Consider the following 23,351-nt stretch of genomic DNA (forward strand, 5'->3'; position numbering starts at 1 on the left):
CCAGATTGAGATTAATGGTTAATATCAGGATGTATTCTACAATCCACTGATGCTAAATACTGTACAGATGAGAAAGCAAAACAATTAATATTCATATTTTTTGGTTAACAGACAGAAAAAACAGGCACCAGTTGATTTATTCTGTTTTAAACTGAATACACAAATACAGTAGTGGTGACTGAGTTATGAGCAATGAATCAGTCAGCTTTTAACTAAAAAGACATGGTATGACAATATACTTTTTTTTTGGTTTACAGAAAAAAAAACAGGCACCAGTTGATATATTGTTTTAAATTGAATACACAAATACAGTAGTTATGACTGAGTTAGGAGCGATGAATCAGTCAGCTTTTAACTAAAAGGACATGGTATGACAATTTTGTAATTACTACTTGACAATTACATTCCAGATACACAATGCATACATTTGTGTTTGCCACAGTAGTAAGAGTAGGAATGTCAAAAACGTAACCCCACACTTTATCTATTGAGTGTAGTTTGGGGGGGGGGGGGGGGGGGGGGTGAATCAAGCTGCAAAACACAAGTCTCATATTTTACTTTTTTAATAAATGACTATAATGGTGTCCTGAGACGCATACATTCAATAGTAAATTGAATTAGTCTTGAAACATTTTTTAACATTTAGCAAACCTATCTGGGATGGGATTCCAAATAAAAAACAATGTGTCAATTTCTAATTTTAGACATTTTGGATTGTCATCTTGAAATTTAAGCAATACATTTCAACATTTAAAAGAAGATAGCTGTACTAACACACTTACAATTTGGACCTTTCGGATTATTTTTTTCGTCATATTTAGATTAAACTCAATTAATTTCAGCGTCAATAATATGACGCTTTGGTTACTTGAGAAATGAATGCCAATTAACAATTTGTTGGCATGACTCAGTTTATCGGTTTCGCTTAAGTACACCACCAAACACAAACAGTAGAAATTCTTGTTTTCACAAAACACACTAAAACAATACAACACTGGCCTACTTGCACGTATTCATGCAGACAAAGCCTCTCAATGGCATTCATTTATCATTTTCCCCTGATTATACACGGCTGCTTAAAACTTCACTTAAAATAACAGGTATTCACAGACTGGAACTAACAGAATGTTAGACTACCTCATTCATTTACTGTTTAAAAAAAAAAAAAAAATCACCCACCCCCCTAGGTTAAATGATTTAAAGCAGATATCATTAATTAGTAGGCTTTGAGTTGGTAAAATATCCTGACAATAGAAATTACAAAAATACATTTGAGTTAGAAATCTACCTAAATAGAGCTTTTCACAAAATAGTTTGAAAACATAATTTTCCTCTATTTTCACATTGTTGCAAATATGTAGGCACTAAACACAAACGTGTGAAAGTGAGAGCTTTAAAAATGAGAACAAGACATTCATAGGTACAACACACGACCATGAGAAAGATGTCACCATTGAGAAGACAAGTACAAACATGAGCAAACATCAGCAAGGTCACACCCAGATTCTTCAAACATTGTAGTGTTTCTAGGAAAACACACTGCACACAGACATACATGGGAAGTGTGAATGAACCCTTCGGTAAAAACTAACAAAGTAAAAGAGGAGATATAAAAAAGTTTGGTTTGGTTACAGTACCCTTAGGGAGGCAAATGCATCCTTAACATAATTAACAATGAGCTTGAAGCTTTCATAACATTAGCTAAACAAATGCTACACAAACACTCATTCAAATTAGTAACTGGATTTGGCAGCAACAACAAAAAGTTTTTTTTGGTTTTTTTTTTAATTGCTTTGTTAAAGTAACACTAGGTAACTTTTCAACTTTGGTTAATTTTAGCAATGCAGGTGGACAAACGCGGTACTGTTTTGCCTCAAGCAAAGCTGCATTTCCCATGAGGACCAGCGCACAGTATCGTAAAATCATGATCTCCCAGTCACCTGCAGATGGGAACACTGGGTAACTTTTAAAACTTTATAAAAAAAATTCATAACCGGCCGGTGGGGGAATAATACTGGTGTCAACAATAATCGATGCGGCGATGCAGCCCGATGCGGGCCATGGACGATGCGATTCGATGCGGGCAACAAGCCGAATCGATTCAGCACATATTAAAATATATAAGTCCGTTCAAAAATCTTCCGGTGATGCAGTGGATTTGGTTTCCCCATTTGTGTTATTATTCTCATGTTTACCTGTAGAGGGAGCTACTGTACAAGCAATGCAGGGGGGACGAGGAACCCAAATCTGCTTCCTCACGGGAGTAACGTCACAGACATGCGCAATTGCGCAGTGGCAATTGAGAAAGCAGAGAGATAAGACATAACAACAATGGCTGAAGCGGAGAAAGAGGGAGCGCGAAAGATTATTGACGCACCAAAGACATTGAAAGCAGGCATATGGAGACATTTTGGCTTCTATGAGGTTGGTGGGAAACTTGACCAAACTTATGCGGTGTGTAAAAAATGAAAGGCTGCTACTGTGTGTTAAAAAAAAAAAAAAAAAAAAAAAAAATACAAGCCCTGGTCTCATTCAATGCACTAATTAAATGCTGTGATGTTTTATTTTTATTTTTATATACATTACTATTTTCATTTGACTACAACCAGTAATGACACAAGAGCCTATAAAAAGTTGTTTAATGTCTGACCGCTTGTGTTGCCTCATTATTCACGAAAAATATGCTTTGCTTTAGCATTTTAATGCATCCCAGGCTTTAATGCATCGTGATGCATTGCCGAATCGAACCGAATCGAATCGTGGCCCTCTGAATCGAATCGAATCGAATCGTGGCCCTCCGAATCGTAATCGAATCGAATCGTGAGGGCAGTGCCGATGCACACCTCTAGGGAATAAGGTACAAAATCAAACGTTTCTTACTATCAACATCATCGTATGCTATTGTTTAGACACAACTGGATTCATTACATCATTACTATTCATCCTTCTCACCGACGCTAGAAACAGAAATATCGTTTAATCGATATGCAGGCAATCAGGAGATCATGATTCCATCAGAATTTTTGACATTAGGCTTAATCTTCAAGTTCACAGGGGTTTAATTAGTCGGTGGAGTTGATTTCAACAAATTCCGTGCAGTTAGTTATTATTTTCAGGGCTCCGGAGTGGCTAAGCTAGCGCGATTCAATGAGCCCATCCTAGCATGCCAATAAAAAACAAAATATGCACGCATGAAAATCACTGAATGATGACTAGCAGTGCAACGGTTTGCGGTTCAAAGTCGAACCATACGGTTCGCCTTGTACGGTTCAATACGCCTTTATGAACCGCACCTTTTCGGTTTTGCAATTAATTTATTCCGAACGCTTGTGGAATAAATTGGTCGAGCTCTGTGTGCCTCTGTATGACGTGAAGCACAGCTGTAGAGAAATTCCCGCCCCGCCACAAGTAAATGTCCGAACGCTGTCAAGCACCTGTGTAATAGAAGCCGAGTAACGCCCTCTCTCACTTACGAGCGAAGTGAAACAAGAAAGAAAACAAAAAGCTATGGCAAGCGGAGGAGTCGAGAGACCGAATTTTGAGGAAGCACTGGCTTCTTTCAAATCTGCGGTGTAGCAACATTTCCCCGGTTTCCCCGTGGACTACAATGCGGAGGGAGAGAAAATATTGGAAAAAAAAAAAAATTTGCTAGCATTGCTCAGCGCTGGTTCCCTATGCTAATGGCAACACTTATAACATGACTCCGGCATCTCAGCCGGCATCACCCACAGATATCACTTTCTCAACCCCCAGGACAACCCCAGAGATGACACCAGTGAAAACACACGGCGGGCTTCGTTAATTTATTTGCTTGACCCGCGTTACATTGTTCCCTCGCGGACATATTTCTTCAACAATGTATTCCCCGACATTTATGAAATGGCACGCAAAGCCATCGAAGATGACTTCGCTAAAGCACATAGTTTCGCCGTGACCACTAGAGATGTCCCGATCCGATATCTGGATCGGATCGGACGCCGATATGGGCAAAAAAATGCGCATCGGTATCGGATCAGCCAATACAGAAAAATTCAGATCCCGACTTCCGATCCAGTTTTTTTAAAGTCCGGGTTTTCCAGCGCAACGATTTACATAATTCATTCTAGTTTTTGCTTAGGTTTGCCTAAAATCCCGTCTGCATTTTACGGCACACCTTCAACACACTACATTTACATTACCGTCTCCCAATTTACCGAGAGACTTTATCGGTAAAAATGTCAGCTGTGTGGGATCATTTCACTTTAAAGGACGACAAAGACGAAGAAGCAGAGGGCAACATATGCCACAATAAAGTCAAGCGTAGTGGTAAAGCTGTAAGAAGTTTTAATACAATCAACCTAATCAAGCATTTAGCGAAACACCACCACAAACAATATGAGGCGTATTTTAAGAAAACCGAAGACAAAAAGAAAGGTCCTACGCAACTAACACTGGCAGAAACTTTTGCTATGCGTGACAAACTGGCACTCGACAGTCCCAAAGCCCAGGGAATAGCAGGAGTCATTGCCGAAGAATTCATTCTGGATGACAAGCCATTATCTCACGTGAGTAAAGATGCACCATCCAACACGTGATTCGGCCGTGGAAGATTCGAGAACGAATCACAAACATCCAAATTCCGATTATTGAAATATGTCAAGTAAAGCGGGACGCAATGAGAAACTGACCGCATTGCGTCCCGAAAGTATACATAACTTGTCTTAGACCCGGGTAATGCCAATGCTCGACTCACGGCTTTAGCTCAACTCATGCCTCTGGATAAAAAACACAACAATATCTGAGTGCTGCGGACAGTCGCTACAAACTACGTGAACATCGTTTTACTGTAGATAATAGATATTATATGTATATAGAACTAGATGCATGATGACAGACTCGACGGCGTTCGCAACATTGAAGTATGGAAACTTGATGCGTTAGTAAACAGCCGCCATCTTAAAGCAGGAGACTTCCCTAGTAGGCTGTTGTGAACCTTCCAAGCGAACCTAACTTTTTATCTAAAATACTCCTAAATCGGCAAAATCTTGACTTGAATCTATCTTCAAAACAGTTTTAAAACTTTCACATGTCGAAAGTAGACAGAAGGGAAATTATGGAATATCGGGAGCAATTTTAACAACTTTAACAGTTGATTCGCAAAATTAAATGAATTGAATGTAGTTTAAAGCTACTGATACAGAATGGGGACTTAGTATTTTATTTACTTTTTTAAAATGTTAAATTGATACTGAAATAGTCGTTTAAACCTGAGAGGCTTTTTTTTAACAATTTTTGTAACTAATGCACGAAACACTAAAAGCATCTAATAGCTTGGGGGATTTGTGGGATTTTCCACTGAGGTTGTTGGTGTGTTTTGCTTTTTTAAGACCGTTTACAATATTATTTGCACGTTTTACTGACTGACTATGCCATTTCTGTTTGTTATTTAAAATGTTTTGTGTTTGTCACTGAATAAACAGGTCAGTTTCTTGTTACCAACCGTTGTGTGTTATTCAAACTCAGCTAATTCAGCTGGCTAGTTGTTATCAAGAGTACTAAAACCTTTTTCAACATCAGTCTGACAACTAAGTAAGGAGGCTAAATAACTTTAAACTTTAACACATGCTCAGATAGGTCGGTATCGGCCAGTATCGGTATCGGATCGGAAGTGCAAAACAATATCGGTACCGGATCTGAAGTGCAAAAACCTGGATCGGGACATCCCTAGTGACCACTGATAGTTGGACGTTCCGTGCTACAGAGTGCTACTAACTAACTGTGACGGTCCACTATAATTCATACCTGTCAAGTTGTAATGTCTCGGCGTAATTTGTACAAGTGAGCACTGATTTTTAAATGTGTACGCCGTACGTTACGTTCAAAATCTGTACGTTTTTCGTGCATTACGTTTTTTTCCCTCCGTTTGTTAATACGTTGGTTGAATGACGCTAGAAAAGTCAGAGACATGGAGAGGGAAGAGTGTTTGTTGTGACGCTGTAGTAAACGCGATGCTAGGCTATGTGGCTCCAATATTTCCTGACTGTAGCAGACAGCCTACAACCTACGCCTAGATATCTCATGCATATAGAACTACATGCGAAATGACAGACTCGGTAGCGTTAGTAAACAGCTGCCATTTTAGAGCAGTAAACTTCTCAGAAAGGCTCTGTTGTAGTGAACCTTCCTAGTGAACCTAAGTAACTTTTTATCTAAAATACTCCTAAATCGGCAAAATCTTGATTTGAGTCTATCTTTAAATGATGAAACAGTTTTCAAATTTTCACATGTTGAAACTAGACAGAAGGGAACTAATGCAACAACGGGATCAATTTTATCAACTTTAACGGTTGATTCAGAACATTAAATGACCTCCAAACATAGCAAAGGTTACTATGTTTTTTTTTTTTTTTTTAAACGAAAAAAAAAAAAAGAAAGGTAACATCAGTTACTTTGCCAAGTAACTTTTTTACTACTGTGTGTGTATTTCAGTAGTCAGTCACTAAACTCGCCAAAGAGCTAAGAGGCATTTTAACAGTCGAAAATGTTTACATTTTAAGTGTTTATTTCATTTTCTTAAAAGCAAAATAAAGGCAGTTTAAAAAAAAAAAAAAAAAAAAAAAAGCAAACCGAGACCGAACAGAAACCGTGATCCCATAACCGAGGTTCAAACCGAACCCTGGGTAAACTGAACCGTTGCACCCCTAGTGATGACCCATGCAGTCAATAGTGTTGGCTGTTTTCAGGCAGTTATTAAAACTTACCATTGCATGTCAACAACTGCAGTATGAACAGCAACATTTGTAATTCAGTAGCTCTGTAAGTAACAGGCTGCAGAGTGGAGTGATATATTTTTTCTACCTGTGTGTTTATTTTGTAGCAAGCAGCAAGTATTTACAGTTTGTATTGTTCCTTGTTCTTCATAGGGAATTTGTGGAAACTCATTTGCCCATTTCTTCTGTTTCCACTGCCTCTAAATGCACATTTCACTATGTTGCCGTTCTTTAGTCAAGACTCTGTAGACTGATTGATTGTAGATTGAGGAAGGTGGGAAATCTGAGTTTTCCCGACCTCCGACCAGGATAAATATCACTGAACATCATTCGCACTGGGGGCCCTAGTCACGAAGTCAGAGAGAAAAAAAAAAAAAAAAAAAAAAAAAAAAGAGTAACCCAACTTCACGAGTTGCTTTAATCAGATGTCACTCGACAAAATGCGCTGCCCGTTGAAAAGCAGACCGTCAATAGTAAAACTAAAGAAGGCAGTTTACAAAATGGTCTATTTACCTACGCCGTCGTTTTTTCCTCCACTACCACGAGAAGCCATGTTTGCTGGAGGTCAACATGTCTTTTGATGGCCAAAAAAACGCTTGGAACGCTTTAAGGTCGAGACTTGTACCATCCGTGTTGGATAAGTCAGACTTCCCATTTTCCTCGAACACAGCATGAGCACGAGTGGCCGAAGCCCTTCTCTCTATTGTGGTCGCATTACGCATCTAAAAAAAATAGTAATAATAAAAAAATAGTTTGGTGTGACATTGTTTTGCTCGCAAAGGTATTTTGAAGAACGATCTGCATTTTGAATCTAGTTGACCAAGTTAGATCTGTTCGTATCATTTTTTATTGGCATGCTAGGAAAGGAAGGGACCATTGGCTCGCGCTACCTTAGCCACTCCGGAGCCCTGAAATTTAAAAAATAACAAACAAACTGCACGGAATTTGTTGAAATCGACTAATTTAACACCCGCTGACTCGAAGATTAACTCTAATGTTTAATGTGAAAATTCTGACCTTCCGCTGTAAGGCAAAACACTACCGCTTTTGTCCACTAAAATCGACCAAAACTGAAATGTTATCTAGTGTTGCTTTGGAACAATAGGCACTGGTAACTACTCTACATTCCACATGATCTAACTTGCATTGCAACAAGTAACAAATAGACGGGGAGCTACATTTGGCCACGAGAGGTTGAAAGTGGAAATGGGATAATTTCAAGGCCATTCAGAAGAACTCCATAACACGTATGTATTGTCAGCAGTTGTAGACATGAATACATTTTCTACTTTGTTGGCCAGATCTTACAGGGAACCCTGAGTAAAAATGGTTCGTATGGTTTATTTACATGTTAGTAACTCATTTATAACATACAAGCTATAAAATAATTTGCTGCTTAATATAATATTAAAAACTATTTCATTGTAAGTCGCCATTATTGTTTACATCGCAATGTGCTGATGTAAACTGGTTACGCACTAGAAAATATGTCCCTAACTAGAGCAGGGCTGAGCAAAAAGTTCCTCAAGAGGGCAGTGGGTCACGGTCTTTGTTCCAACCGATCCAGCACAGACAGTTCGAGCAATTAAGTTTCTGTGGAAACAAGAAGCACCTGACTGCAATCAACTGATTGTACTTGTAATACACTAGATTTGTGAAAAGGGTGTCCACTTGATGAGTTGGAACAAAATCCCGCACCCATTGCGGCCCTTTGTGGAACAGTTTGCTCACCCCTGCACTAGGGAGAAATGATATTTTGCTGACACGTTAATTCTGTTCTATTCTAAAGTGCCGCACACATAGCTGTCAGTTCATCAATGTCTTCGTCTTGTGCCATGTTACGTGCTTGTTGTGTTATCTTTATTAGTCATATTAGACAGTACGTGCTCTTGAATTGAGCACGTACTGTACTAAACTATGCTCCAGATGACACTTCGATGTGTAAAATTCTAAAATCGACACTGAGGAGCGTATTTCTTCAGTAGTAAGTGGAGATTCCCAAAAGTATTTTCTCCCAAAAACGCCCGTAATTTCGTTTTGAGCCAAAAAGTGGAGTTCTGAGAGACTGGCTGACTGGCGCCAACCCACGGGGCTGCTCGATACGGCCCTTTTGGAGCATTTACGTCTAGGTTGGCATCAGTGAAAATTTACCACAAACACAACATCGAATGTGACCAACTAAAGATTCCTCCCTGCATGTTGTCCACATTTTTAGTTCGAATTTTACTTTTGTCTTGGTACGTCATCTTTTTTCCCATTTTGCGTTGACTGTCATAACTGTCAAGCCTGAATAGTTGAGAGCTCATCGCGACAGCCCACCACACCGTTTTATGTCACCACACTGCGAAGTAAACAACAATGGCGACGTGCGTGTAATAAAGTTTTTAATAATAAACTATGAATTTTAAAAGGTTATAAAGATGAGTTATTAACATTAATATAAATATAACCAACATGCCATTTTACTACAGTTCCCTTTAAAGTATTTCAAGTCAATATGTGTGTGCGTGTATAAAAATATACATGTGTTCTGTATGTACAGAACCTACACTATATTACCAAAAGTATTTGCTCACCCATCCAAATGAGCAGAATCAGGTATCCTAATCACTTAAAATCAAGCTCCTAGGAATGCAGACTGTTTTGAGATTTTTTTTTTTTTGTTGAAAGAATGGGTCGCTCTCGGGAGCTTACTGAATTCCAGCATGGAACTGTCAGAGGATGCCACCTGTGCAACAATTCCTGTTGTGAAATTTCTTTGCTCCTAAATATTCCGCAGTCAACTGTCAGCTTTATTATAAGAAAATGGAAGAGTTTGGGAACAACAGCAACGCCGTCACAAACTAGTAGGCCAAGTACCCCAACAGAGAGGGGTCAGCGGATGCTGAAGCGCATAGTGCAAAAAGGTTGCTGACTTTTTGCACAGTTAATTGCAATCTGACGGGTGAGTCTCGGTTTGGAGGTTGCCAGGAATTCGGTACATTTTTGACTGCATCCTGCAAAGTGTGAAATTGGGTGGAGGAGGAATTATGGTGTGGGGTTGTTTTTCCCCAGGAGTTGGGCTAAGCCCCTAAATTTCAGTGAAAGGAACTTTGAATGCTTCAGGATACCAAAACATTTTGTACAATTCCATGCTCCAAACTTGTGGGAACGGTTTGGAGTGGGTACCTTCCTCTTCATGACTGTGCACCAGTGCACAAAGCAAAGTCCATAAAGACATGGATGACATAGTCTGGTGTGGACTGGCCTGCAGAGTCCTGATCTGAACCCGATAGAACAGCTTTGGGATGAATTAGAGCAGAGACGGAGCCAGGGCTTCTCGACCAACATCAGTGTTTGACCTCACCAATGAGCTCATAAAAGAATGGTCAAAAATTCCCATAGACACACTCGTAAACCTAGTGGACAGCCTTCCCAGGAGAGTTGAAGCTAAAATAGCTGCAAAAGGTGGACCGACATCATATTGAACCCTATGGGTTAGGAATGGGATGTCACTTAAGTTCATATGAGAGTCAATGCAGGTGAGCAAATACTTTTGCCAATATAGTGATATGTATACTTTATCAAAATACATCTGTATACTGAACGTACTGTAAATGTATATCTGCAAACACATGGATACTACAGTATATACTGTATTTGTATACACTTCAAATATCATATGTACTGTATTCAAGTATACACAATGTCAACACATATACAGCGCGCGCACGCTCAATTGGAAGGACAAAGTTTCAAGGAGAAAAGGAGGTGTACTAGGACAGACTCAAGCCAGCAGTGTTTTTCGTGTTTGGTCGGCAGCCAGCAAGTACACAGAAACATGTACAACAGGGGGAGGTTGGTAAAGATCTCACACTCGACCACAAAATAGCACAAAAATAGCATCAGAATATAAAACTTGTACTCTATCTGCACTCTGTGATTAAAACACCTGCTTTAAAGGCTCCACTAGTTTATAATGTCTATAGGACGAACAAGACCAATGGAACAAATTTGTATATTTTCTTGAACACCCACTGCCAGTATTTTCTATGTTTCTGTGTCACCCCAACTTGCCTTCCTCTACTGAGATTCATTACTTCATGGTGGAAGATGCTCGGAAGTAGGAGAGAAACTTAAAGCAGAGGCTCACTACAAAGTACCAGATGTTTCTAGCCATCTGAGATCGGGCAATGAAAACCCGCCAGATGAGCACCACTAGGATGGTGTTGAACGTGTAGCGGATATTCCTCAATCTATAAAGGAAAGAAAACCGTTTATATGTATGTATGCATGAAAATATAATTGATAATATGTTCAATGTCATCAGTAGACGTTGCTTCAGAAAATACTTGACATTACAACACAACTATTGAGTCAGTGGTTTAACTTACTTCTAAATGTGCGCAACGTTCTGAACCTGTCTAGTTATCAGTCATTATTTTCATTTTATGTTTGTTGGCAGAAACTCATGTTTAATGCAAAACAGACTTACTTGTTCAGGTGCTTGCGTGCAGCAGGCAGGCCTGACAGCTCTTCATTGAGGACATATTTTTTCGTGCCCATGCAGTAATTTTCCATGTACTCTGCCCAGTTCAGCTGACGCACGTCAAAATTAAACACCTGCAGCAGCAAAACGGATAAAATAATGTTACATTGTACAGAGAAAAAAAAGGATAACAGATTCAAAGTACCATAGTACAAGCCAATGATCCTGGAAAATGTATTTGAGGGCACAATTCCCTGCAGCAATTATGGGTCAATCATAATTCTTTCTCCTAAACAAATTTCTACTGAACTACAGTTTATGGTTATGAGGTATTCAATTGTACTTAACAACGCACAATAGGCAACATTCTCCTAACCAACGAGGCAGTTTTAGTACCTGCGTTGTTTTCGTCAACGATGACGATAATGAAAATATTTCTTCAAAGAATAATTTTTTCATGATGATGACGTTAAGTTGAAGTGCTGAAAACGTGTTTTGGGAGACTAAAACATAACGAGATGGATGCCAGTTGTCATTTGATGACACGAGAACGAGATGAAAGTTTCCGTCATTAATTCACAATGTGTGATATTTTCTTATTATATGTGTCGTTAGAACACATTGTCTAGTGATTGGCCGTGTCACTTATGTGACGTGCTGCACCTCCCCCCTGCCTCACACACACGCTTACTCGCCGCCCGGTGAGTAAGTCTGTGCCCATTCCAGGCTCATTTTGTGAAACATATGTGTCAGGTGCTGCTTGGTAAGTTTTGCTTTCTTATTTTGGCTAGATATGCCACGTTGCTTTAGCCTTTAAAGGTCTGTGCTGAGTGATCATCACACACGAAACCTGTAGCGTTAATATAGTGTTCACGTTAGCATAGTGTTTGTGTTAGCATTAGCGCTGTGACTGTCTTCTTAAACTCTTGAAAAACATTTTGCATACAGTTTGTGTCGTCCAGGTGAGTTTAATTAATTGCAAATAATATGCTGTTGAGTTGTGTCTATTATCATATGAAAATGGTGATGTCCTTGTTGACTCTACAGTTATGTGCTCGTCTGTCAGGTTCATTCGGAATTGTTGGAAATCTTTTTGTTTATTTATTTATTTATTTATTCATGGACTAAAACTATTTAATTTTATAGACGAAAACATTTTGAGAATTGTCAACTAAAACTAGACGAAATTTGAGTATTCGTTGACTAAAACTAGACAAAGACGAACACATTTTGAAATGACTAAAATATGACCAAGACTATTATGTATTTTTGTCCAAAAGACTGAGACAAAGACAAAAAATTAAAATGGATCCCCAAAACAACACTGGTTAGCACAAAAATGTGACAACCTTACCTTTTTATCTTCAGGGCTCATGTGGGCCATCAACATGGCTACGTTGTCGGTGCTCCACACCCAAGAGTGACTGGTGAAATATTCCAGCACCATCATGGCTTTATGAAGGCGAGTGATTGTCTTCATCATCCTTAGATAAGTAAGAAGGCGACGTAAGGCAGACGTAGCATTGAGAATCAAAAGTAACAGAATAGAGCAGGAGCATTTTTTTTTACACAATTCGGGGACAGGTTGCAGAAGTAAAGCGAGGCAAGGCAAACAGAGACAGGGAGCTGTGTTAAGGTGTTTTGAGTGTGGAGATAAGAGTGACGATGGAAAAACACAAAATAACGGGAAGTCAGGTGTAGTGAGTGAGCCGCAAAAACATGCTTTAGTAGTAGATTCTCCGATCGATTGGCCACCGATAACTATCGGCCAATTTCCATTTGACTCGTCATCAACGGTGCAAGCCTTTTATGGCTGATGAAAATACAAATTAAACAAGCATTTAGGGATATTACACTCTTGTCCACCTCCCTTCCATCACTATGTGCAGGTGCAAATGGCAGCTACTGACCCTGAAAGCTTGCATTCAGGGATACACCCTTGCCTCTCTTCTATTACAGGCAGCTATGGAGCCAATCAGATATTCTTCCTGTTTGGAACTACAATGTTTTTCAGAGAGAAGTTGAATTTACAGCCTGCAACATCGCTATGAACAAATCCACTTAAAAAAAACTTTAATACAACGATTTTTATTTCAACATTTTACGAATAAACATTTGGCAGGGTATGATGAGTTTTCAAGGCTCACTCATTTAGAATGTCGCTTTGTGTCCTCATTAAGGCAAGCAATGGTCAGAGACGTAAGACAACCAGAGGATATACTATATAAGAAAGACCGGGCATATCGTGGTAAAGGATAGATTGTCGCAACAGGAGAATGTTATTGTCAGTGGCGTCAGAAAAAGGTGTCAATAAAAAAAAGCTAAGGCTAAGCTTAGGTTGGCTCGGCTCTTTCCCGTCTTTTTCAGCCCTCGACACTCAAGCCATCTCTTTAACTGAACATTTGTATGTTCTTCCACATCTTTACCAGTGAATTTGGCTCCAGCGACATCATTTTCGGACAGAATTGGTAGGTTTAGCTCAGTAAACATCTCGTTCGTTCACTATTTCGAATTATTTACTATTGGGGCAAACGGGAGGTTGACCCGCCTAGCCACAATTGATAAAGTCATGAATATTAATGAGCAAAACTGACGTGTTGCTTGCGGTACACCATTCACTTACAATGCGATTTTAAGGTCCTACTACTTATAAAATATTACATGGCTTGGTACGTTGTCGGTATCCTATGTTCCTTCCTCCATACATTTCCAACACGTGCGCCTTTTGTTGACACCGAGAGCAAAAAACAAAATAGGCAGGTTCGTGAGGGTTCTCTTTTCGGGCTCCAGTACTCTGAAAACCTTAGCCATGGAAATTAAGAGCGGTTACAGCAATAGAAATTTTTAAATCTCGCAACAAGACTTGCCTCTAAGCTGGCTTTTAGTCAAAAATGTATACTGTCCAATGTCCATATTTACAGTCGGTTTTATTTTATGTAAAGGCCTATTAAATAAAATCTATTTTCTATTATTTCCATGAAATGGCAAGGATTTCCTAGACGTGATGAGTGTTTTGGTTCAGTCATTGAGTGGTATGCATTATAATGCCGTCAAATGCCTCAGCCTATATTATGCTTTAAATTTTCTCCAATTATACTTTTATATCACACATAATCCCCAAGTGGTTACTTGGTTAAAGCTTGAGTAAAAATTTAAAGAAGTTTTGATGACTCCATATTGCAATTCCGTGGAGTTTCAAAAGTTGATAGGTTTTAGATCTCCAAAAGCATTTCAAGCATTTCTATTGTACATACCACCATTCTAAGTAATTTAGAAAAACGTAAGAAATTGTGACGGACAAAGTTGGACAACTATGGTCAGATGTTCAACGAGAAAATCCAGTTAATACCGAAGTTATTTGATATGCATGTTCTTTTAATGAATCGCAGTGTTAAAAACATAACCAACATTTCTTGTGAGCAGAACTGAATGATCTCTGAGCCGTCAAACTAATTACTTTGGCACAAATTAGATGTTTTTGGCTACGGAATTTACACTAAAACGACTCAGATTCCATCCGGCAAAGCAAAGACATCAAATAAGAGGAGAAGCATGCAGTTTTTTTTAGCAGCACATAGACAGAAAAATAGCTGAGGACAAGCTTAATGCAATATTTTAAGCAAATTCCTATCGGAGAGCTCCATTTTGTAATGGGTAGACTTATTTATGAATTTATAGGGAAAATCTTGATCTCTGATATGCTAGATACAACTTGGAACTAGCTAAAAAGTTGGACATGTCACCCAAAATTTCAGTTCTAATGCAGGCTTATTTTGACTCAGGACAGACTTCTTTAGAAGCACTTTGACACTGGACTGAGTTCTCTGAGTGAGCCACTTTTTCATGTGTAGCATACGATTGCCCTTCTAAAACTGATATTTTTTTCCACAAAATCAGTTTTGATCAACAAACGTCTTCCGTTAATGCTCTATTTTTCTGGAGTGAAAAAAAAAAACCTAACAAACTGGCTGGACTATCAGGAAGAGGAAAAAGTGGACACACAACCTTACCGAGGCTTTTCGCCTTTCAGCCCGAGATAGAAGTCATAGAGAAGAGCAGGCAGCGTGTGGCTGACAATTGTCCAGTACTGATTAGTAAAGGGGTTGGAGCGGAGATTGACATTAGGCCTTCTGAAGGCCTGCTCTAAAGGATTGGTCTTGAAGGTCATGTTTATACAGTTCTCTGTAAGAGAAAGACAAACAATGACAAACAAGGAGAAAAATAGGAGGTATAAGCAATTTGTGATCCTTCCTCCAAAGGTTAAAGGATACACCTATTGCAGCATGCTATTAACAGTGTTAGCTTGTTAATAGCATCATGCAGTGAATATCTGCGGATCAGATGATCTCTGAAATAAAAATTGGGTGAACTCAATGCCCTAAAGTCATTATTACGAATCAGCAGCTAAGCAGGCAGTTTAAAAAGCATCAAAACCTCGGTTGGGTTTCCAAAGGCACAACTTGCATGAGGCCAGCTTTTATTCATTGAGGCGAAACCAAGATGACCTGATGTATGCGGTGTACCGTTATTTCTTTGGAAACTCAACCGGAACATATCGATTGCTAGTGGTAGAATGTAAAGAGTGCAGAATCCAGTAAGAGTCCCCCGCTGATGCAGAGGAACATCTGGGTTATACATTCTTTCACTCACAAGCATTGCATTACACATGAGCAGCGCAACTTAAGATGTCACTACACTGACAAAGAAGTGATAAGAGTTTTAAGCAGCAGAAAGTATGTGTGTGGGGTGACCATTTTAAAACAGGGAGGCCCAGTACGGCGATAGCGTATGAGGTTACCTGGGTTCTCGTCCAATCAGCCTGAGGTACACATCATACAAGAAGGCTGGAGCCTTGTGGCTCACAGCGATCCAGTACTGATTGATTAGGTGATTGGATGTGAGATTAACATTGGGCCGACGGAAAGCCTGTTCGAGAGGGTTCCTCTTGAAAGTAGATATTACATGGTATTCTAAAAAACAGAAGTAATCAACAAGAAGTGTGAGATGTCTTCCATTATTTTAGTTTCGTCTGGACCTGTGCCATATACAACGCAGATTCGATTTTCCTTTGAATATTATATTGAATTTACAATTTGTAAGATGTCTTACACCTCAGTTTCATACAAGTAATAAACATTTCTTCCTTTTCCTGCCAAAGGTTTGTAGCAGTTATATGGTTGTCAATCTTCACTGGCCTGGTATACTGTTAGAATTATAACTTTGTTGCAGGATATTTCATTTGTGCTTATCTCTACTTTAGGTGTGAGTAAATTTTAAAATGTGTATGCACCCAGGTTGAACAGTGGATAAACTATGCAAGAGATGGACGTTTCAGAACACATTTATGCTTCGAAAGGCCTAAAGATTAATGAATGAAATTGGTTGCTGATTGACAAGAAGCCTCTCTTAGCCAAGCAAGCGTAAAAACTGGCTTATCCAAATCATCACACTAACGTGCAGCCAAAGCTCCACAGTACAACTGTAATTGAAAGCATTTTTTATTCCAATTTGAAATGAAATATACCTGGTCTATAACTTCAGTTTTGCATTGAACTGTTTTTTCAAAGGTTTTTACATAGTGGGTTTAAGTTCAAACCATAATACAACCACTTTTTCTTTTTTGCTGGCGTTCATGTCACTTTTCAATTAAAGTGGGCTGCATCATGGCTGAGTAAAGACATCCCTCCCTCCTTCCCAAATCCATCCATCCATATTTCTCATCTCTGACCCAGAGAGGTTCACACCTTTCAAGCATAGTCTCTGATTTGGAGGTGCTCTTTTTTACCCCAGCTGCTTCACGCTCAGCTGCGAACCGCTCTATCGTGACTAAGAGGTTGCGGCTTGATGAAGTCAAGAAAATAATTTTCAACAAAAAAAAAAAAAAAAAGATGCAAAGTTGAGGACACCAAATGCCCTCAACACAAGTCCAAGCCGCACTGGCAATGAATCCAAATTACTGCCGGCAACGCAAACAAATTCTGACACTGGTTGTATAAGGACTGAATAGCCCGTATTAGGGCATTCGGTATACACTATTATTGGAGCACACCGCAGGTGGGTTTGAAGGTGCAGTGTTGTTTTGGTCAACGATGATGATAATGATAACTAAAATATTTCGTCAACGAACACTTTTTCATGACGATGACGAGACTATAACGAGCTAAAATCGTGTTTTGGGAGACTAAAACATAACGAGATGAATGCCAGTTTTCGTCTGAGACGAGAACGAGACGAAAAATGCGCAATAGTTTCTGTCACGTGTTCACAATGTGTGACATTTTAATGTGTAGTTAGTCTGCATCGTAGCAGTGTCTGATTGTGTCACTCATGTGATGTGTTGCGCCTCCCCGACTCACCAGTCTGTTGTCTCCAGCCTCCATGCAGGCTTGCACACACGGTAAGATTTCGTTTATCTTAGCCAGAAAGAATATGCAATATTGCTTTAGCCTTTAAGTTCTGTGCTGAGTGATCATCACGCACTAAATGTAATTCGTAGTTTTAGCATAGCATTCGTGTTCACAGTAGGCTAATGCTAATGGCGAGCATCCTCTTAAACTCTTAGACAGCTTTTCTTTACATACAGCCCGTGGCGTCCAGGTGGGTAAACTAATTAATTGAAAAAAAACCCCATACTGTTTTCCTGCTGAATGTGTATTATCACGAAGTTCGCGTCCTTGTAGACGCTACATTATGTGCTCCTCTGTCAATCGAAATAGTTGGAAACATTTATTTATTTTTGGAGTAAAATGTTCCAATTTTACTGACGAAATATTTTTTTGTAAAAATCGACTAAAACTAGACGAAATTAGTCTTGAGCAACAAAAACTAGACGAAGACAAACACATTTTGAGATTACTAAAATATGACTAATAAGTATTATTGTCCAAAAGACTAAGACAAAGACAAAAATTGAAATGGCTGCCAAAATGAACACTGCTCAAGACATGGAATGTCACTCCAGACTTGGAAAATAAAAGATAATAAATACATTTTCTTTGGCTTACATTTTGGAAATTTTCATTGGCTAACATTTTGAAAAATTTCACTGACGCTTAAAAGCATGCATCTTTGCTTTAATTAATTTTCATTTTAGGAAGCATTATGGAATTACTTTTTTTCTAAAAAGCAAGTTAACTTATAAAACATCGCATACAGGCAGATGGATTATTCTGAATTAATGCTTCCAGATATTTGGAAAGTTTCAAGGCACTTGTACCTGCCAAGTATAAAAATAATCATGTTAAAATTAATGGAAGCATCTGGTCACTCATCAGGCTAAGAACTCAACCTTACAACATTAACAATATACATGAAACTTGCAAATGTTCCCATTTGGATCCAGCAGAGGGATCAGCTGTTATGCAGAATTTCTAATTAGAAGCCAGGTTTCTCTCATCTACAACGACAAATCCCCTGTGACGGCTGTTCAATGTAGGCTGTGCTGAGGTCACAATTAAAGACATACCAACTTCTCCCCAGCGAAATGGATTGATGCCACCAGTTGTGCAGTTGTAAACAGGTATGGATTTGGGCCTGCAATGAGACAACAACCTTAAGTAAAAACACTGTGGGAACATTTTTGTACAAGATCTGAATATACATGATCAAAAATGGCATAATTTACTAAGATCTCAAGCTCCAAGATAGCATGAGCTATTGATTGACAGGTTGTGTGTGACTTATGAAGACTTGAATGAAAGATTGGCTGTTGGCAATAGATATAAAAGTGCTGGAGACTAGGGCTGAACAATATTGGAAAAAAATGACATTGCGACTTTTTAGGGGTTTTCAATATATTGCGGTATATATTGAAATGTTAAAACTCGAATTGATTAGCTCTATATTTTGGAAGACTTTGGTTGACTCACCATGACCACATTGTATTTATATACAGTAATACCGTTTAATCCAGGCTAAGGGGGTCCATCTGTGAATGATGAAGATTGCTGTATACATAAGGGATACAGAAGGCTATTTCTCTGCACATTTTCTGCTTTTATGAAGCAAAAAAAATAGTGTTATATGTGTTTGGAGGGGGGCAAAAAAAATAATCGCAGGATCTATTGCGCATGCGTAAATAGTGATGGCGATGTTCAAACGATATACTTTGCAGGCCGACTGGAGACCACTTAATTTACATAGCCATTTTGTATTTAAGGACATTTTGGATATAATGAAAGCAAAAGATGAAGGTTGAAGTCATGGAATTTGAAGAGATAATGTAGGAGGCAAATATAATCCAAGTTGAGTAAAATCTTAACGCACCGATAATAGGGTATTAGCCAGTAATTGCATATAATTCGTATTTTGTTGAACTTCTGATGTATCTGCCAAACTTTGTAACATTTTGTTTAAAACTTGGGACAGTGCACAAGAAAATATGCTGATCTTGGAGAGGCTACAACCAATTTTTACGATGGGCTGAAATGATAAAAAGACCAAGAAGATTTAGAAAAAAAAATATGTCATAGGTAAGATATCTTAACTCTTTTGTGGCTGCAAGTAAACCAGTAGATCAGAGGTGTCAAACTCACTTTGGTTCGTGGGCCACATTCATGGCAATTAGATCTCTGAACCAGTTTATTTTTGGCCGAATAAGTCACTGGCTGCCATTGATGGCCGCTAGATATTCATTGAAAGTCTAGCGTCGTCAATGGCACTGAAAGATACGCATCCACAGTCAGTCCTCCCAGTTTAGTGAATTGAACACCTACTGTTGACAATGGCATGCAATGAGTTAATTTTGCATTACTTCCTTTTAATTTTAGGGTCCTTCCTATAAATTTTAGATAGCTTTTTTTGTTGATTTTGCGGCATTTCTTAGCTGGTTCCTGTTCATTGGTTGTTTCCTGTTGATTTTATTTCACTTCTTGTTGGTTTTGGGGCTTTTTTGGTCACTTCCGTGTTAATTCATTGGCTATTTTGACAGTGCCAATGTTAAAATTAAACCATGTGATTCTGTATGTACAGTATGAATGACAAGGTTCCTGTCAGGCAGAACATCGTGGGCCGAATTAGATCCCCTAGTGGGCCACTCCTGGCATGCAGGCCATACGTTTGACACCCCTGCAGCAGATTATTCAGGAACTCTCAAATTGCATTGCTGAAAAGATTACAAAAGCAAACGTTAATTTTAAATTTTACTTGAGGAGAAAATATGTGTTCTTATCAGTTCACATTTTGCCTCGTGCCTTATCATTGTTACACACAGCTGTTTGCCCTAAAGACACATTCAGCCAGAGCAATTTGTCTCAAGTGTAATCAATCACATTACACATACTAAATGAATTAATCTGCAGGCAGAGTAATCCTCCTGGAAAACACAACTACAGTAATTGACAATTTTGCTCGACTGAAATACAGTTATATACAGTGGGGAGAACAAGTATTTGATACACTGCCGATTTTGCTGGTTTTCCCACTTGCAAGCCATGTAGAGGTCTGTAATTTGTATCATAAGTTCTCTTCAACTGTGAGGGACGGAATCTAATACAAAAATCCAGAAAATCACATTGTATAATTTTTAAATAATACATTTGTATTTAACTGCATGAAAGAAGTATTTGATACATTACCAACTAGTAAATATTTCGGCTCTCAGTTCTTTTTTTAAGAACCCCTCGTGTTCTCCACTCATTACCGGAAGTAACGGCACCTGTTTGAACTTGTTACCTGTATAAAAGACACCTGTTCACATGCTCAAACAAACAAACTCCAACCTCTCCACAATGGCCAAGACCAAAGAGCTGTGTAAGGACATCAGGGATAAAATAATAGACCTGCACAACGCTGGGATGGGCTACAGGAAAATAAGCAAGCAGCTTGGTGAGAAGGTAACAACTGTTGAAGCGATTATTAGAAAATGGAAGAAGTTCCAGTTGACGGTCAATCTGCCTCGTTCTGGGGCTCCATGCAAGATTTCATCTCGTGGGGCATCACTGATCATGAGGAAGGTGAGAGATCAGCCCAGAACTACACGGCAGGACCTGCTCAATGACCTCAAGGGAGCTGGAACCACAGTCTCAAAGAAAACCATCGGAAACACATTACGCCGTCATGGATTAAAATCCTACAGCGCACGCAAGGTACCGCTGCTGAAGCCAGTGCATGTCCAGACACGTCTGAAGTTTGCCACTGACCATCTGGATGATCCAGAGGAGCAATGGGAGAAGGTCATGTGGTCGGACGAGACCCAAAATTGAACTTCTTGGTCTAAACTCGGCTCGTCGTGTTTGGAGGAAAAAGAAGGATGAGTACAACCCCAAGAACACCATCCCAACCGTGAAACATGGAGGAGGAAACATCATTTTTTGGGGCTGCTTCTCTGCCAAGGGTACAGGACGACTGCACCGTATTGAGGGGAGGATGGATGGGACTATGTATCGCCAGATCTTGGCTCACAACCTCCTTCCTTCAGTGAGAGCCCTGAAGATGGGTCGTGGCTGGGTCTTCCAGCATGACAACGACCCAAAGCACACAGCCAAAGCAACTAAAGAGTGGCTCCGTAAGAAGCATCTTAAGGTCCTGGAGTGGCCTAGCCAGTCACCAGATCTGAACCCGATAGAAAATCTATGGAGGGAGCTCAAAGTCCGTGTTGCTGGCAGCAGCCCCGAAACCTGATGGCTCTGGAGAAGATCTGCATGGAGGAGTGGGCTAAAATCCCTGCTGCAGTGATTGCAAACCTTGTCAAGGACTACAGGAAACGTTTGGTATCTGTAATAGCAAACAAAGGTTTCTGTACCAAATATTAAGTCCGATTTTTGTGATGTATCAAATACTTATTTCATGCAATTAAATGCAAATTTATTATTTAAAAATCATACGTGATTTTCTGTTTTTTTATATAAGGTCCGTCCCTCACAGTTGAAGAGAACTTATGATACAAATTACAGACCTCTACATGCTTTGCAAGTGGGAAAACCAGAAAAATTGGCAGTGTATCAAATACTTTTTCTCCCCACTATATTTAGGCACAATATTGTGTTGGAAATTATAGTAATGTTATAGTTAGAGCCAATTATTATCAGGGGTGAAAGTGGGCCGGAATGGTCTGGAACGCCATTCCGGTATAAAATTCAGGGGCGGAACGGTGCTCTGATCCTGAAAAATGATCGCGATTGTCAAAGCACCACGTTAAAAAAAAAAAACTGCCAGGCTGCCACACACGCATTTCTAAGAAGAAAACGATCTACTAACATCAGATTTACATACATTAATGTTAACAACACGCCAAAAAAGTGCTTGTGTAGCGCAATCAGTTTCCAACAAGATTTTTCATTTATTCCACTGAGTTCTATCTGCCCAGCGTCTCTGGTCTCAGTGGGAGTCTTCTGACGAGTCGCGTCAATGTGCGCAGTGAACCACCCTTCCTGGACTCCAGTTGTACGTGCAATTGGCTGACATACTGACACGTGATTAACATAGATAGTAAGCTCTGATTGGTTCAAATGCACGTTTCTGGGACAGCAAAAAAAAAGAAAAAAAAAGTTACCTTTTTTTTCCTACTCTCGTCTTGTCCCATCCTCTTTTCAGTTAATTTTGCTTTTGCTGCTCGTTTTGTGAAATATCGACAATGCTGTCACGCTCATTAATGTTGCTCTCGGGTTCAAATTGAAAGGGTTGAACATATGACATGTTTATGTCGCTAGAGTCATACTCTGGAAGCTCGGCAGCATGACCATGTGACATCACCGGCACCGCCCTGCGACGTTAACAACAATGGCGACCTACTAGTTGAACTAATTTTACAAACTGTATAAAAATGAAAACATCAAATTATTTTAATTCATAATAACCGTTTATCTTTTAAGAACTACAAGCCTTTCTATCCGTGGATCCCTTTAAGCATTACAAGTAGTTCTTGCAGTAAAAGAAATATAACTAAGTGATATTGAAAATAAAGTTTTAAACAAAAAAAATTACATCCTATATTCATAAGTTGTTAAAATTGAGGATTTGCATTTATATGTGAGGAGATAAGGGAAAATAAAAATTAGGAGATTGAGGTGGACGTTACTGGTGTTTTTGTGGATGGTTATTTTGCACATCATTGAAAAAATACAATTTTGAATGAAAATCAGTTTCTCATGTATGCCTTGTTTCAGGAGGTGTAATGCCAACAGTAGCCTAATGCA

The 23,351-nt window shown here is 39.2% G+C and overlaps 1 protein-coding gene across 2 annotated transcripts in view; it reads right to left on the reverse strand.

Annotated features, from left to right (window-relative positions):
• Positions 1 to 627: 627 nt before the first annotated feature.
• far1 (fatty acyl CoA reductase 1) overlaps positions 628 to 23,351 on the reverse strand; it is a 44,561-nt gene continuing 21,837 nt past the window's right edge. The window contains exons 9-13 of one of the 2 annotated variants that reach the window (XM_057836458.1): positions 18,683 to 18,750; positions 15,228 to 15,399; positions 12,572 to 12,701; positions 11,224 to 11,351; positions 628 to 10,984 (exon numbers count right to left, since the gene is read on the reverse strand). In XM_057836458.1, coding sequence (XP_057692441.1) covers positions 10,825 to 10,984; positions 11,224 to 11,351; positions 12,572 to 12,701; positions 15,228 to 15,399; positions 18,683 to 18,750 — 658 coding nt within the window. In that variant the 3' untranslated portion in view covers positions 628 to 10,824. Of the gene's footprint in view, positions 10,985 to 11,223; positions 11,352 to 12,571; positions 12,702 to 15,227; positions 15,400 to 16,015; positions 16,188 to 18,682; positions 18,751 to 23,351 lie in introns of both variants that reach the window. The other variant, XM_057836457.1, reaches the window with a different exon arrangement.

This window comes from Corythoichthys intestinalis, chromosome 5, assembly GCF_030265065.1.
Source record: "Corythoichthys intestinalis isolate RoL2023-P3 chromosome 5, ASM3026506v1, whole genome shotgun sequence".
Lineage (NCBI taxonomy): Eukaryota > Metazoa > Chordata > Actinopteri > Syngnathiformes > Syngnathidae > Corythoichthys > Corythoichthys intestinalis.